At 46.5% G+C, this 17,056-nt stretch overlaps 1 protein-coding gene across 3 annotated transcripts; it reads right to left on the bottom strand.

Annotated features, from left to right (window-relative positions):
* Window positions 1-77: 77 nt before the first annotated feature.
* On the bottom strand, window positions 78-15,199 carry ZBTB5 (zinc finger and BTB domain containing 5). Of its 3 annotated transcripts, XM_055302456.1 has the most exons (3): window positions 15,008-15,199; window positions 14,291-14,410; window positions 78-4,536 (listed from the first exon to the last, which is right to left on the bottom strand). In XM_055302456.1, the coding sequence occupies exon 3, from the start codon at window positions 4,530-4,532 to the stop codon at window positions 2,499-2,501; it is 2,034 nt and encodes a 677-aa protein (XP_055158431.1). In that variant the 5' UTR covers window positions 4,533-4,536; window positions 14,291-14,410; window positions 15,008-15,199; the 3' UTR covers window positions 78-2,498. The 3 variants fall into 3 exon arrangements, with proteins under 3 accessions (XP_055158431.1, XP_055158430.1, XP_055158432.1); XM_055302455.1 differs by lacking the exon at window positions 14,291-14,410; XM_055302457.1 differs by lacking the exons at window positions 14,291-14,410; window positions 15,008-15,199 and adding an exon at window positions 13,834-13,917.
* Between the last annotated feature and the right edge of the window lie 1,857 nt (window positions 15,200-17,056).

The following is a 17,056-nucleotide window of genomic DNA, read 5'->3' as shown; positions in this document are numbered from 1 at the left end:
TGGAGGTAGGTGAGTTTCTTAAGTTTTATTTTAAAATCCATTTTAGCACCTTCACACTTGGATCCCTTTGTCCATTCCCCACCCCCCCCACCCCGACCCCTACACCCCAGGCAGATGCCCTTTTTCTGGTGACCACCTCGCTTACTCCTCCCTCTCAAGGCCAAGGCCCTACTCCCGCCCAGAGCATCGGTTTCGGCTCTTCCCCGCAGCCAAGCTGACAGATGGACCGTTCAGCCCAGCAGGCAGCTAAGGGAGCAGCAGAAAGCGCGGATGAGGCAGGCTGGCTAAGAGGAGAACTGGGTGTGTGGAGAACAAAACCTGTCATGTGGCTCAGACAGAGTGCAGGGAGAGCAGAGGGACCGAACTGAGGGAATGACAGTCATCGTGGCTGGCAGCATTAAGGGTTATTTTGTAGGAGGCTTGGGTTTTGTTTTGTTTTTTAAAGTACTGGTCAAAGCAAGGTTAGGAGAGAAAGCCATACTACTTCCGTTTTTTCTTTCAACCTTAAAACCTAAGCAAAGAAAAAGAACACTACTTAATCAGAGGCATGTATGTGTCAAATTTTTTATTTCAAAATCTCAAATTTTGACCAGCATAGCACCACTGACATAGGTGCCCTGATAGAACTTTGCGATTTGATCACCAGAAATGATTATGCCAGGCTATTATTAAGGCTAACCAATCAAAATTCAGGTACCCCAAACCAGTTGTAATTCAGGTAGAAACTACGGCTCCTAGGACCCCTGAGACTGGTTGTACAGGGAACCTCTGAGTTATTTTTAAGTTCTATAGTATGTATGAGGACACTGGCCCAAAAGCTTGCTTCTCGCATATAGAAACCGATTGCCTAAGAGGTAGATGAGAGAGTCCAGATTCTATCTAGCAGTGGAGAGGCAGGGTCCAGCCCCTATATCAGAGGCCCTAACGCAAAGTCCACTTAATGCCCGAGCTGAGGTGAGGGCCCAGCCTCCGGGCACCTCCTCCTCAAGATGGAAGGGAAGGAGAGCTACCACTGCCCTTCCCGTTGCCGCTGCTCCCCGTCCCCGGGCCCAGGCAGGGCCTGTCCTATGCTCCACCTTGACCCACCTGCCTCCCAAGGTTAATCTCCTCACAAGACACTGGTCCCCGCATCAAGGAGAGGGGCACAGGAGAGCCCCCTCACAGCCCGGCAGAATGTGACTGCTAACAACAGCCGCACACACAACTGAATTTCACACGTGACCCCACATCCTCCAACGGTCTCTTTCCCACATCTGTGGAAAAGGAGAGGAGTCACGGAAGTTTCCTTATAAAGTCTGGAAAATATTTATCTGGGAACACCGCTACTACGTTTGGATTTTAAACAATTTAAAACATTCAGTCTTGGGTTGGAGCCACAACGGTAAAAGTTCATGGTCTAGAATTTAAAACTATAGTATATAAAAGGGATAAACCCATGGTGGAGAGGGGTTAACATTATTTTTGGTTAGTTTGCAACAAAAACAGAAATGCAGTCCTGGAAAAGATGCCAGGCGGGGCAGGAGAGTGCGGAGAAGCAAAGCAGAGAACAGGCTTGTGACCGGGTGAAATGCGTCAGGCAGGACTGGCCCCCAAAGCCTGGATGGATGCACCATGAAAGATCCCACAAAACAGGACTCCACATCATTAGAACAAAGACACACACTAGCTCTTTTCTGACTTCCAAACATGGAACTGTAACATATGTAATACAAGTTGGTTAAAATACTGCTAAAACAGCACAAACAGAAACAATACCTTACTTGCCACTCCCTACAGTACATACTCCATTTACAACTTTGTTTTTAAAACCAGGAAAAACTGTTAAAACATCTATCCAGCAGTGATGTTTTCAAAAGTATGTACACCTAACAGTCCGGAGAATGCTTGCTCTGGACCCAGTGTCAGCACCATCAAAGTGCAGTGTCTGTGACTGCAGTTGAGACAAAAATGAAAAATACAGTACTTTCTGAGGCCTAGGACTAGCTCATGATACACTTTAAAGCATTTGTGGCGGGCAGGCATGTCCTCAAGGGCCTTCCTTGCAGACAGGCACAAGATCGCCACTGGTTACACATAAGTGCGTTTTGCATCACTGTACAAGTATATAATATTCCCTTCAGAGGATATAGGAAAATTAAATGCTTCACAGAGTTTTACAAAAATTGCTAAAAAAATTTTTTTGCACTTCAATTTTTAATTTTTAAATGTGCCACTTTTAACACCATCAATTACAAAGTACTTTCTGACTGTATTACTCAACCCTAAGGAAGAACTGGGTTTCGGGGACTGCATCCCTCTCTAAAAGTGTGTGTTTCACTCAGAAACGCAGCAGCAGCACAAGTGCTACACCTATTAATTCTCCACTTACTAGTCACTGGAATTTGCACGCGCCACTGGGGGGGCCCGAAGCCTCAAGCCCAATGGCATTAACCTCCAACCAGAAGAGATGTTCACGTCGGTCCAACAACTGGCTTCGGCGCAATCTCGAGAGGTCGGGGTTAGAGCAAAGTGCTGGGAAGATTGCTGCTCTGCCAGCGCAGGCAGGTAGTCTTTGAATGTTTATACAGGTGGCTGGACTGACTGAACCTCTTGCCACACTTGAGGCAGGCGTAGGGTTTTTCACCTGTGTGAACACGGATGTGCTTCTTGCAATCTGTCAAGGTCAGAAAAGTCTTGCAGCAGATTTTGCAGGCGTACTTGCGAGCCCCCTCTACCACCAAGACGTTGTGCTCCGACAAGGCCTTCTTGCACTTGGACAGGACGTCAGCAGATGCCCTGGTCAACTGCGGAGGGCCAGGCTGCGAAGGATGGCCATTTTCGAATGAGGATGTGGCCGCATTCATCATTAGCTGGGAACTGGCGGAGTTTTCTGGGATCTGAGAGCTCCTGACAGAAGTTACAACCGGCATTTTGGGAGCTATGCGTCGGTAGTATGGGAAGTTACTGGCTCCTCCTCTTGGGGAGCCCATCATTACCCTGGAAAAGGAGGAGTGGAGGCCCAAACCAGACCTGGAGAAGTCCATCCCAAACTGCTCTCCTCCTTGGTAGCCTGACGTCTGCACACATGGCAGGCCCATCACTTCCTGCATAGGCCTGACAAAATGGGAGTCTGCTGGCTCACTGAACGGGTTCTCCACGTGAGAGCCGGGGGCCGAGGAGGGCCCGCCCGCAGGCCCAGCCTCTGGACTCAACAAATATGGGGCCTCGCCCTCCAGCCTACAGTCACTAGTAGTGTTTGGGATATTATCATCATTGTTCTGATTTGCACTGAAGTTACTTCCTCTGCTCTTGTTAAGAAAATTTGAAATACTAAAAGTGGATTTATGTTCTAGGTTGTTTGTGACTTCCAAAATATGGATGTCACCGACCCTGTCAGTGCTAGACTGGGGATCTGAAAAACTCCGATCACTGCTTTCAGGGCTGAGGTCTATCTTCTCAGCACTGACCACAACCCCTTCCACTTCCACAGATTCGCTGCCTTCTGCTTGCGAGGTCACATCACTCACTTCATCCTGAGGCTCAGGAGAGCTCAGAGGCTCAGATTTAACCACCACTCTCATGTGTTCCTTCTCACCAAGGCCAACCTCGGGATTTTCACACTGAAAACCACTTTTCTCAGTTGCAGCTTCCTGCTCAAAACTAGTCTCAACCTGAGTTGCACGGGAGGCCATGGACAACTGGGCCATGTTGCCCGCAGTATTGTCGGACTGGCTGGGCACCTGGGCATCTTCTTGAGCACCAAAAGACTGGTCAAACATGATGGCACCGTCTTCCTGGTTGTCGGTCATTCCGTCGCCCTTAGGGTTATCCACAATTTTCAGGGAATCGGGTGAAAAGAACTCCTCCCGAGAATGAACTCCCGACGGCCCGTTCTCTGGCGTGACATCAGCAATGGCAGACTCGTCCATGGTGGGTCGGAGGCGCTGTCTGGCCCGCTCCTCCGCAGACTGTTTGCGCTTATGAAGGCGTCTCATGGGGAAGGGTGTCCGCTGGTCCAGGGTACTGCGCATCGAAGAACTCATGGGGGCCGGCTGCTCCTCACCACTCTGGCTGGCATTGAGGGCTGAGCTCACGATGCTCAGCCCCAGCTGCTGCAGCATAAAGGAGCGCTGCATGCGGGCACTCTGCTCCTGGACGCGCTCACTGGGGGGTGACATGGGCAGCGTCCTTGTCGTTAAGTAATGTTTACAAGCTTTAACAACAGAGTTCAAATGCAGGTGAGAGGCTGCCAATAAGACATCCATAACATTGCTCTCCCCCAGCATGAGGGTGGAGGTGTACATCATGTCAATCAGTGCAGCAAAGGCCTCCGCTGTCACCACCTCGCTATCCAACTGGATCATGTTCATGGTCTGATCTCCCTCTGCCACTGAGAACAGGGCTCGGAAATGCGTGCTGCATGCTGCCAGTACAGAGCGGTGGGCTTTAAAATGTCTGTTCCCCACTACGATGACACAATCACAGAGCTGCCCGTGAAGTCTCTGGTAGTTCAGCTGCTGGAAGATCTGTTCAAAGTGTCCAGGGAAATCCATGATCCTATAGAAAAAAAAAAAAGAAAGTGTTAAGACTTAGAAAAGCTGATATCAAAGTTGGAGCACAGAGGGTGTGACGAAAAGAGATGTGGACAGCCAAGCTTGGACCTTTTAAAGCTTTTGGTTTTTCTGATGATGGGCACACAGTCTAAAAACCTGTCAAATAGGGATCCCTGGGTGGTGCAGCAGTTTAGCGCCTGCCTTTGGCCCAGGGCTCAATCCTAGCGACCCGGGATCGAATCCCACATTGGGCTCCCGGTGCATGGAGCTTGCTTCTCCCTCTGCCTGTGTCTCTGCCTCTCTCTCTCTCTCTCTGTGTGACTATCATAAATAAATAAAAATTAAAAAAAAAAACTGTCAAAGAGCAAATGCCAATTCAGCTAGCAATCCTGGAACCATGTACACATGTGGGATCAGCCACTGGCTGTTTACAGACTCCACTCTGCATACGACCCACTTTTTTTTTTTAATTTTTATTTATTTATGATAGGCACACAGTGAGAGAGAAAGAGAGGCAGAGACACAGGCAGAGGGAGAAGCAGGCTCCATGCACCGGGAGCCCGACGTGGGATTCGATCCCGGGTCTCCAGGATCGCGCCCTGGGCCAAAGGCAGGCGCTAAACCGCTGCGCCACCCAGGGATCCCTGCATACGACCCACTTTTAACACTCATGTTAGAAAAAATCAATGTGTAAGTGATAAAATAGCTATACCATAGAAGATAATTAGAATTCTGTACTCCTAACAACAGTGAATAAGCTCCATGAAATTCCAATCTTGTGAGGGAGACAAACCAGTATTAGTAGGTAAGATTTCCAGCTACAGATGATGCACACATGCATTTACCCTCACTAAAAGGACACGAAAGTTTTTGGATTTGCTGTTGCTTGAAAAGTAGAATCCCACAAGGAAAAGAACAGGAGAGAAGTATCAGTAGCATTCTGGAAGCTGATGAGCACGTAAATGAGTGCTAACTGATTCAGCATGCCCAGAGTGCTAAATCCTAAACTGGCAACGGCTGAAACCACCTGACTTCCATATAAGCCGCCCACCTACCCAAAAGCTCAGGAACTGGCTGAAGTGCCAGGGGAAGCAGACTAAAAGGGGATGCCAAGACAGGAGGATTGTCTGGAAGTCTATCTAACAAAAAAAAAAAATAATAATATACTGGAAGGTCTAGGAGAGCTCTTATATGCTGAGCTCAAGGACCTACTTGCCCCAAATGGCGACTGTGCTGAGGAAGCAAAGAGAAAGGTTTTTTCTTCTTCTGTTTTTTACTTCTATAGTGACAAGCTAGGTGCTGATTTATCCACCTAACATGACGGTACATAAAGCGGACTGAGATAATTTACAAATAGGAAATCAGACTGCTATTAGAAAAGGAGAAAGATAGCCAGAAAGCCAGCGATACTACCTGAAACAAGAGGCAACAAAGTGATCTGGTCAATATAAGGACAACCCACAAGTGATTTATATTTCATGTTCTTTATAAAAACTATTCGCTTGAAATAAGGCAATGTGTAAAGCAGATTGTATTATCCAAGATGGCTGGCCACATTAAGCTCACCCATCCTTCACGCTCTCTTACAATGTGACATTGACCCTCCTTTCACCAAGAGGTGGGGCCTATGTTCATTCCCCTTGAAGCCAGGCAAATCTGACTGGCAGAAATTACACTCTGCGACTTGGTCATAAAAGGCAATGTAGCTTTCGGGGGTTCTTTCTGGCTTGCTCTTGGAACACAGCCACCGTGCTGTGCGGAAGCCTCCCTGAAGGTTAGCTGACAGCACTCACTCCCAGACACAAGTATGCCTTCAAGGTGACTTCAACCCCATGACAAACCCTAAGAAAGAATCATCTAGCTGAACCCAGTCAACCCCTAGAACTGTTAGAGATAAAATTTTTATTTCAAGCCATTAAGTTTGCAAGTGATTTGTTACATGGCAAGAATTAACTGGAACAATGTGAAACTTGTTAATATCTCCTCACAAATCAACATTCAAATACTATCTCCAAGTGACACTTTTTTTTTTTTTGGTCTGCCTACTATGTCTTTGGGGGAAATCACTTTTCACCCATTCTTAATGTGTGTGGTGTAGATCAGACTGCCTCAAACCTCTGAGTTCCAGGAGTGAACAAAAAATCCAGGGAGACCTGGCCCCATGACTACAGTGGTTGTCAGAGATGGATATGTGACCCAAGCCATGCCAATTAGAATCTGCATTGGGATTCTCTTCACCAGCGGGCAAGTTATAAAGTAGATGTAAGACTAGCACTGATGGGGATCCCTGGGTGGCGCAGCGGTTTAGCGCCTGCCTTTGGCCCAGGGCGCGATCCTGGAGACTCGGGATCGAATCCCACGTCGGGCTCCCGATGCGTGGAGCCTGCTTCTCCCTCTGCCTGTGTCTCTGCCTCTCTCTCTCTCTCTGTGACTATCATAAATAAATAAAAATTAAAAAAAATGTACCCCACCTTTAAAAAAAAAAAAAAAAGACTAGCACTGATGATGGCCATTTTTGCCTGCCTGAGATGGAAGCCAACACAAAAGAAAGCAGTACCCAAAACAATATCCTGATGACATCAAGACCCTGGGACAGCCATGACTGTAAGTGGCATCACCTAGGATTTCCTATTTCATGAGCCAATGAATTCCCCTTTTATCTTAACCTACTTTATGTTGGATCTGTCGCATAGTCAAACATGAGATTTAAAACATAATTTCAGGAGCATCTGGGGGCTCAGTTGGTTAAGTGTCTGCCTTCAGCTCAAGTCATGATCTCAGAGTGTTGGGATCAAGCCATGCATGAGGCTCTCTGCTCATTGGGGAGCCTGCTTCTCCCTTGCCCTTTCCCTCTGCCTGTTGCTCTGCATACTTGTGCTCGTGCTCTCTGTCAAATAAATCTAAAAAAAAAAAAAAAAAAAAAACTTTCAGGAAAATCTAAATAACATGGCTTTCTTTTAACCTTTTTGGATCTAGAAGGAGTAGTTAAAAAAATTCAGTTAGTTTGGGAGATATAAAATTTATTACTCTCAGCTCTGATGGAAGAGTCATGAATCAAGATCATGGTTATTCAAAATTCCCAAGCAACCAGAGCAAACCCAGAGGTCCAATAATATAAAAGCGATAAAAAGAGCTCATGTTGAAAAGATAGTTTTACTGAAAGCTGATATCTAAAGCCTTCAAACCAAGGAAAAAAACTTTAGGTCTCTTTAAAAGATTTCTTTTTTTTTTTTTTTATAATTTTTTTTTAAATTTTTTTTGATTTATTTATTTATGATAGTCACAGAGAGAGAGAGAGAGAGAGAGAGAGAGAGAGAGAGGCAGAGACACAGGCAGAGGGAGAAGCAGGCTCCATGCACCGGGAGCCCGATATGGGATTCGATCCCGGGTCTCCAGGATCGCGCCCTGAGCCAAAGGCAGGCGCCAAACCGCTGCGCCACCCAGGGATCCCTCTTTAAAAGATTTCAAAATATGACAATATGACTCTATATGTTGGAGGAGATATAGCAAGTACTTTACCAATTTATAACTCTTAACAAGTGTACATTACAATATTTGTTATCTGCATGAACAGATTTTTATTAATTTCCAAACTAAATATAATTAAGAAAATACACTTATACCACTGCTCATTACATCAACATGAATAATCAAGAGCTGACTGTTTTCTCAATAGATTTACTTTCCTAATAATGCTTTAGACTAATAAAAAAGTTCATTTGTGTTCTAAGAGAACAAACCAATTAATACCACATTTTAAACTATTTGACTTATCTATTGACCTACCCACATGCTTTTTCAATAATATACTTACTTCATAAGGACAAGTACACCCACACTCAAATATCATCTAACACCATATTGAGTGATTTGCTGCCTGTGTGCCAGGCAGGACCTGCAAAATTGCCACTTGCAGGAAGTGTCTTAACATTCTAAGGAATTCTTAACATTCAATATCCCTAATCTAGGTAAGACCCTAGCAGAAAAAAATAATCAAACAACTTTTCCTCCACTTTTAAAGGTGATACAGACAAAAATAAATGTAAGAGAACAAAACTAGACAAGGTCCCAGACAAGCAGTCTAGGACTTTTGACAGGACTCCAAGTCCTGGAGCCCTAGAACATTCACCCATTGTTCTGATTTGACTAAGTGGAGGGAGGGAATGTTCGGAACTAGGTGGGCACACAGGTGCCCAGTGTTAACCCCAGAACGGGACCTGTCAGCTTGACTAATTTTATAATCTGTTTCTGCTCTGCCAGGGCTGGCTCAGAAACTGGACAGATTAGATCTATTAAAAAGGAAATCTATCACTGACTAAAAAGTGAGCATGACTGGAGAACGCAAGCTAGAGCCAGATCCCTTATCATCTCACCCCACCCTCAACTCTCCCAGCTTTGCTACCTTCTTTTCCAGTTCAAAATTCCTGGGGATTGGCTGACCTAGAACTTCATGATTCAGTTTGAGTAAGAAAAGGTATTAGTGCCCTATTTATTATATTCCTAACTGCAAACTCAAAATGCTGTTTGTACTAAAACAGCTTTTTGAGGGCAGGGACTGCATTTTCTCTCTCCCTCCCAAGATTCCTGATACACAGCTCAGTAAATTATGTGTTGAAAGAGCGTTGACTGTATACAGATGAAATATAATATCATATTACTCAACAGTCATTTTCCTGAGAGTCCCAATTATCTCTAAAATCAGCCAAAACCCAGAAAGTCTCAGAATATCCCAAATAAACATCAAAGCCTCCATATGAAAGATTTCCTCATAGGAAAGTCCCTCAAGATCCCTGGGTGGAGCAGCGGTTTGGCGCCTGCCTTTGGCCCAGGGCGTGATCCTGGAGACCCAGAATCGAATCCCACGTCGGACTCCCGGTGCATGGAGCCTGCTTCTCCCTCGGCCTGTGTCTCTGCCTCTCTCTCTCTGTGTGTGTGTGACTATCATAAATAAATAAAAATTAAAAAAATAAAAAAAAGGAAAGTCCCTCAAGTGTTCACAGTCTTTTAACAAACAAAATTCAAGCTTTTCTAGTTTCCTAACTGAAGATGAGCAACAGTAATTCTAGAACGAGGACAAGAGGCGGCTGCACACTGACAGCTGCAAAAAAGACGACAGCTGACCCACTAAGGGAGAAAAGAGGCCTAGCAACTTGGGAGCCATGTACTGGAGGGGCTATACAACCCTAGAGATTGCAACAGCCCATGAAGGCCCCTGTGTATTTGGTATACAAATCCATTCATATGATGTTTTGAAGTGCTTGCTTCGTTCAAGGTTAAGTGCTATAGAACAGAGATTTATATGGCATAGTCCTGTCACAGGGGCTTAGTGGAAACAAGACATATACAAACAACCATATTATCAAGTGGAAAGCACTAGGTGCCACCTAAGAGATGAAGTGTGCTTGCTGACTCAGAGAAGGCAAAAGGTTATTTCCAGCTTCTTGGTGGCCCTGACAACAAAGCTAGGTACACGTTTCCATTTGGATAAAATGAGATGTAAAATACGTTCCAGGCAGAGGTAAAAGTGGGGAGAGGTTTTAGGTGGGGGAGGCAGTGTATCTTTTTTTTTTTTTAATTTATGATAGTCAGAGAGAGAGAGAGAGAGAGAGAGAGAGAGAGAGAGGCAGAGACATAGGCAGAGGGAGAAGCAGGCTCCATGCACCGGGAGCCCGACGTGGGATTCGATCCCGGGTCTCCAGGATCGCGCCCTGGGCCAAAGGCAGGTGCTAAACCGTTGCGCCACCCAGGGATCCCAGAGGCAGTATATCTATTCTGGCTGGAGAGTAGGTAAGGCTGGAAAGGTAGGTATTGGATAGTGAATGCTCAAAACTGATATTAATGAACACCACACATCATCAGGAAAGTTAACAAAGAGGCATATAATTTTGAACTAAGGACTGTCACCACTTTTCAGGTAACTTTTGTAAAAAAAATATTTTAATTCTATTTTTTAAAGCCTGAGTATGGTATCAGCCAAGGTTCTTGGCTGCAGCAACAGAAACTGTTTGTAGCTAACCGGAGCATAAAAGTAAGCTGCTAAAAAAACCGATGAGAAGGCTGGACAGCTTAGCTTGAACTGGGCAGCAGGAACAATCTGGCCAGAATGCTGTCTCTGTGTGTGCTGGACTCAGCCACTTCTACGAGAATGCCGTCACTACAGGGGACTGAATCTCCCCTTCCCTTCATTATTGTTAGTTCCAATTCTTGAATACGTCTTTTTTAACATGAGATGCAATGTAAAATACATTTGAAGTAATTGTGCTGCATACTAAAATGCAATGTTGTTGCAAGGAAAAATACTTGTGCGATTTCTAGTTGTAAGTTGAGCTAACTGCTTTTTTTTCATGGAACACCATTATAACTTGGAAGGACAATGACAAGCTATGGTTATTCAGACTTGAGTATTTGCCAGACACTTTCGCGAAGATGAATGAAATACGTTTGTCATTTCAAGGAAAACCACTTATAGTATTTGTTGCCTATGATAAAATTTGAGCTTTCAGGTAAAAATTGTAATTTTGGAAAATTTCTATATGTCATTAGGAGTTTCACAGCTTCCCAATGCTCAAACCCACTGAGATCATCGGTGATATTAATGGAATGTGATTTTTTTTTACGTTATAAATGCATCAACATTTGGAAGATCTGCATAACCCAGTGAATCAGTAATGTTCCAAATGACCAGTGTTATAAACTGTGATATTAAAAAATAAGTTATGAGGACGCTTGAGTGGCTCAGCGATTGAGCGTCTGCCTTTGGCTCAGGGCATGATCCCAGAGTTCTGGGATCGAGTCCATCAGGCCCCTTGCATGCATGGAGCCTGCTTCTCCTCCATCTGCCTATGTCTCTGCCTCTCTCTGTCTCTCATGAATAAATAAAATCTTAAAATAAAATAAAAAATAAGTTATGGATTTAAAAAAATGCATTCAAGTGCAAGATACAAACTAATGTATTTCAATGTAACAGAATATGATGCTTGTTGACTTTATGGTTTCAGATTACACACTGCAACTAATCAACCACTTAAGAAAATATCATTTGCTGAGCTCTGTTTATAGTATCAGCAAAGAATATCCAAAGTTATTTGAAAAAGCTACTAAAATACTTTTCCCTTTTCCAAGTACATGTTTGTGTGATGATAGATTTTTCTTGATATATTTTAATCAAGATTATATCACAACAAATCGAATACAAAAGCAGGTATGAGAATCCACCCGACCTCTACAAAATTAAAGAGATTTCCAAAGAAATGTAAATCAGTACCAACCTGAGCATCCTGGTGCCCAGATCTTGGTTTCAAGTATCATTTTCTAACAAAAGGAATGAGTATTCTTTGGAGAAATGGTGGATTCTAGGACTGGGGCAGTAAATACACAAGTTAAGCCTGCAGTATCTTACAGTGTCAGGAAGTAAGGAAATGCTTCAAACAAACAAACAAACTGATAATGAGAGTATGTGAAAGGGACATGGGACCCAACCGGAGAAAGAGTTCCCAAAGGCCAAAATTGGAACAATTTAGCAAAAATATAAATAAGACAGTATTGGATTATACTCCAAATATATAAAATAAATACCCATAGATCCATACATAATTGCTTACATAAATAAATGGAAGAGTCAAATCTCCTAGGCAGAAAAATTCCAAGTAAATTATGTAGATCCTCTACCCTCAAAGACATGGAACATAACTCCCCACTCCTTGATGTGAGCTGTGCATAGTGACTTCCTTCCAGGGTACAGTACAATATGCCTATTATATTACAATAAAGTCAGTACTCCAACACAATTCCTAATCTGTTTGAGCTGTCAGAAAGATAAATCAAAGCTTTTAGCAAACATATGTATAACTAATCAAATGAAAGGTACCCCCCAAATTGGACCTTGAGATGAAAAGCCACTATTCAGTGATGAATATGATGAAAACAACTGTAAGAGCAGCAATTCACTCAGAAACAGCTGGTCTTTTAGCATATGAGAAGTTTACTTCATACTCAGATAAAAGGTGCAGTGTCGTGTTACATTCCAGCCCACCTGCTACACTAACAAAATTTGGCCCCTACTATTCAATGTCCATATTTTGAGAAATGTTAAGTGCAGTAAAAGAGAAATATATGCTTAAACCTGGCAGAGGAGAAAAGTACTTGTTTACCACAAATTTACGTTAAAAAAAATACAAGTTGAAAGCTAACATAGACTCAGTAGCTTAAATTTTTCTTTTCCTTTTCCAAGGAAAAATTGAGGCAGATTCAAGATTCTGTGTCAGCACTACATCAGGCTTTGTCATGTCTCACTGTACATAAGATATTTTTAAGCCTTACCCACACAGAAGAATTCCAATCCACTATAATTCATGCTAAGTACTTTATTTTTTTTTATATTTTAAAAATTTATTATTTATTATTATTTTTTAGGGGAGGGAGGGACAGAGGGGAGAGAGAGAATCTTAAAGCAGGCTCCATGCCCAGTGCAGAGCCCGACCTGGGGCTCGATCTTACAACTCTAAGACAGTGACCTGAGCCGAAATCATGAGCTGGACAATAATTGACCCACCTAGGTGCCCCAATGCTAAGTACTTTAAATATTAAAACGTTTGCGTGCATTTTGTATTAAAGTGATTTTTTAAATTGACTTCAACTTGTGATAGTCTTGCAACAAAGTCTTTTTCAATAGCACTGACCTCTAAATTTAGGAAAACATCCTACTCTAAGATGCTTTTCTGCCCAATCTTAGCATATTCAGCATTTTGTTAGATACCGCAATTAACCAGAATACAGCTTGCCAGTATGCCCCGCTAACTATGTTTTGGCACAATTTTTAGAACAAAAAAGGTAAATCAAAAAACAAGTTTACTTCAAAACTCTAAAAAAGTCCTGGTTCATTTATTCAGCAAAACACAAGGGCCCAGAACAAGTCCCCAACCAGTCTTACCTGGCAGGTCACCAAGTTGGCTGTGGCCGCTAAGCCAATCTTCCCAAGTTTGCTGGAATTTCCAGCAGGAGTTAATAAAGCAGTTAGGGCAGGCCTTCCCTTGGTTTGGGGGCTGTTCTCTAAAATTATTTCTTCTCTCCCCACCACCTCTGCTCTTTTAGTTTGCTGCCAACAACCCTCACCTGGGAAATCGGAAGATTTCAGCAAAGGAAAAGCAAGTTCTCCGGAAGAGGACTAGGCAGGCGGCATCCCTTGTGAATTATCTAAGGCACAAGAGTCTGTACAAGGATAACAAGTCATCAGAGTGTCTAAGGCACTGCATTCTCTTCAACCTCTAAACACCCCAATATAGGGGATGCCTGGGTTGCTCACCGGTTTAGCGCTGCCTTCAGCCCAGCGCCTGATCCTGGAGAACCGGGATCGAGTCCCACGTCGGGCTCCCTGCATGGAGCCTGCTTCTCCCTCTACCTGTGTCTCTCTCTCTCTCATGAATACATAAAATCTTATTTAAAAAAAAAAAACCAATATACATAACTAATATCTTCTACTTAACTACAACTGAAAAGTCTATTAACGTATTTGGGGAAAAGTTTCGTTTCAAATCTTGAAGGCGAACAGTTTCTTCTAGTCGTTCACATTAACCAGAACCGGAGCATATTCCTTAGTAATCAAGACTTTACTGTTTTCCCTAAAAATTTTCCTCCGAATAAATATTCAGGATATTTCTCCTATAAAGAACTAAGCTTCTTACAGCAGCCTCCGCCAGGCCAGAATGCAGACTGACTTTGTAACAGCCCTTTTTTTTTTTTGAAGGGAAAAAAAAACTAACCTTCAAGCCCCCTTGATTGAATGTTAGCATTCCCGTACAAATCTGTCCTCCAAACAACGGGAGGAGGGGGAACGGCCGTCCTTAACCACTGCATCCCCCAAAGCTCCTCTAACACGAAGCCTGGAAAAAAGCGGATATTCAGTAAATGCCCAGCAACAGTTTAGTCCTCAGATAACAAGCTGGGGCATTCCAGAAGACTGGCTCCACCCCTCCAGGGTCAACGGCCGGTCCCCGATTCCAGACCGCTTCGGCCTGGCTCGCGTGAAAGGAAACCTCGACGCTCACAGACCCAGGCGGAGGGCGGCGGAGCCACCCGGCCCCCTCCCGCAGGGCGGCAGACACTCGGCGACCCCGCCAGCCTGTAGGTCCCGGGCCTTGCCCACCCCATGCCGGCCACCAACGTCGCCCGCCCGCGGGTCCGTGGGGGCAAGCGCCCCCGCCCCTCCCGGGCAGACAGCCTGGCGTCGGGACCTGGGGGACGCCTGCGCAGAAGAACCCGCCTCCCACCCGCCTGGCCCCTCGGCTCCGAAGGGTAACAATACCCCTTCAGAAACGCAGGCGGGGGGGCGGGGGGGCACCCGTACGCGTCTGCGCGCGCCCCGACGCCTAGGCGCGAGCCGCCTCGCGCCGCCCGCCCGGCTCTTCTGGAGCCCAACGGTCTCCACGTGAGCGCGCCCGCGCGCTCCACCACCGCGGGTGCCGACAGGGTCGCCTCACCTGAGCCGGGCTCCGCCCCCCTGCTCGCTGGAGGAGGCGGTGACCCTTCTCCGATCCGACCTGACAGTACCGGAGGAGGCGGGAACGTCCAGGCCGGCGTCTCCGCGATGGGATTTCCTCCCTCTTCCGCCTACCCCGCCTCTCGTCCCCCAGCTCCTTCAGTCCGTTCGCCGCCGCACTCTGAGAACACCGCGGCGGCGGCCGCCGACAGTAAACGGAAGTGACGTCCGCGAGCGAGCCTACTCCGCTCCATTCTTCCTCCCACCGGCCGTGCTGCAGCCAATGAGAAGGGGAGGGGGCGGGTCCGGGCCCGGAGGACAGCCAATCGGCGTGCGGAATCCGGAGGAATTTACTCGGCCCCCCGCAACACCGGCCAATCCACGGCTCCGGGAGCTCGCTGTGTTTACTACCGACCGAATCCGTGAGCTCTGTGGCCAATCACCGTTTGCCTTACAACACGTAAAACTGTTATCAAACGCCTTCTAAGGCGGGATTTATCCCTAAGCGGCTCTAGGTTTGGACTGCGGGGAAGAGACTGTGGGCTGCAGCCAATGAAGAGCCGTTACGGTTGAGGTAAGCGGGTTTTCCGCCTAATTGTGCCAATCGCAGCGTCGGCTGCCCGAGGTCCGCGCGAGCCGCGAGGCCAGTCCGCGGGGGAGCGGGTCCCACCATTGGCCGGACCCGAAGGATTACCCCACCCTCGCGGCGTCTGGCCCTTGCGTGGCCGCCCGCTCCTCCCTTGAAGCCAGTGCCCTCTGCGGAGCCCCTACCCGCAGTGGGCGGGAGGTTGGGCCCCTCCCCTCTCGTAGACTTCGGGAAAAATAACGTAGTCCTTGAATCAGGTCAAAACCCAGGCTAAAAACGCGGAACCAAAAATACCGTCGTCCGACAGCACTTGGGTGCGATGCCGCCCTAAGTCGCTGAGCCGGCGGGTCCCGGCGGCTGCATCTCCCGGCGCGGGCGCGGGAGGAGTCCGGCGGGGCTGCCGGCGCCGGCGGCGACTCGCCCTGCGCTCCGCCCTCCGATACGGGTCAGGTACACCTGCCAGCTCCAGAACCGCCGTGGAAGGCCCGCGCACTTACGTGGGACGCCGCCAGAGCTGGCTCCGGGGCGGCTGCCGGGCTCCCAGGTGGCTCCCGTTCTCCCTGGGGCACGCTCGGACGCAGAGCCCGAGAGCCTCCCGGGGGCGCCGGGCCCTGGGCGGGGAGGAAGCCCTCCTGCCCCCGGGGAAGAGAAGCGGGCGGGTAAGGGGCCTGCCGGCGGAGCTGTCCGGGAGCTGTGCGAGCCTCGGGAGACCAAGGCGGGCTGGGGATCGCCGGGGAGTCTTCTCGGGGTGAGGTGGGGGTAAGAGGGAGACTTTAAAAAAATGGAACACCCCATTTCTTCAGAACGAAATGCCTGGATATCGTTACAGCTGATCCATCCATTCCGACGTTACAGGTTGGAAAAGCTGCCCTTTGGATTTATGTCTCTAAAGACTCAATGAAGTCGGCTGGCAAATTCTTTTCATTAAGATTGCCTGGCATTTCTTTTTTTTTTTTTTTTAAGATTTTATCTATTTACTCATGAGACAGAGAGAGAGAGAGAGAGAGGCAGAGGCACAGGCAGAGGGAGAAGCAGGCTCCATGCAGGGAGCCCGACGTGGGACTCGATCCCTAGTTCCCAGGTTCACACCCTGGGCTGAAGGCGGCGCTAAACCGCTGAGCCACCTGGGCGGCCCTGCCTGGCATTTCATAGCCCTTACACGCATTTTACCGCAGATTGGGCAGTAAAACTGTATATATGGAATTCTAATGATAACCTAGGCAATGTGAGAGGTCCTTTCATAGGCATGATCCTTCCAAAAATGCTGTGAGCTAGATATCTCGGATTTACAAACTGCAAAGAGTTACAAAGACCTATGTATTTATTACTTAGGAGAGCGTGAAAAGGCCCCCTCCTGTGATGTTGGTGGGACTATCATTGATGCTCTCGCCCTGAAGATAACTTGGTAGTATCTCTCAAAATTTAAAATATGCGTTCATTCCCTTTTAGCTAGCAATTCTTTCT

This window comes from Nyctereutes procyonoides, unplaced genomic scaffold, assembly GCF_905146905.1.
Source record: "Nyctereutes procyonoides isolate TBG_1078 unplaced genomic scaffold, NYPRO_anot_genome, whole genome shotgun sequence".
Taxonomy (NCBI): Eukaryota; Metazoa; Chordata; class Mammalia; order Carnivora; family Canidae; genus Nyctereutes; species Nyctereutes procyonoides.
The sequence above is the reverse complement of the archived record's forward strand: the minus strand, read 5'-3'. Positions and strand labels throughout refer to the sequence as shown.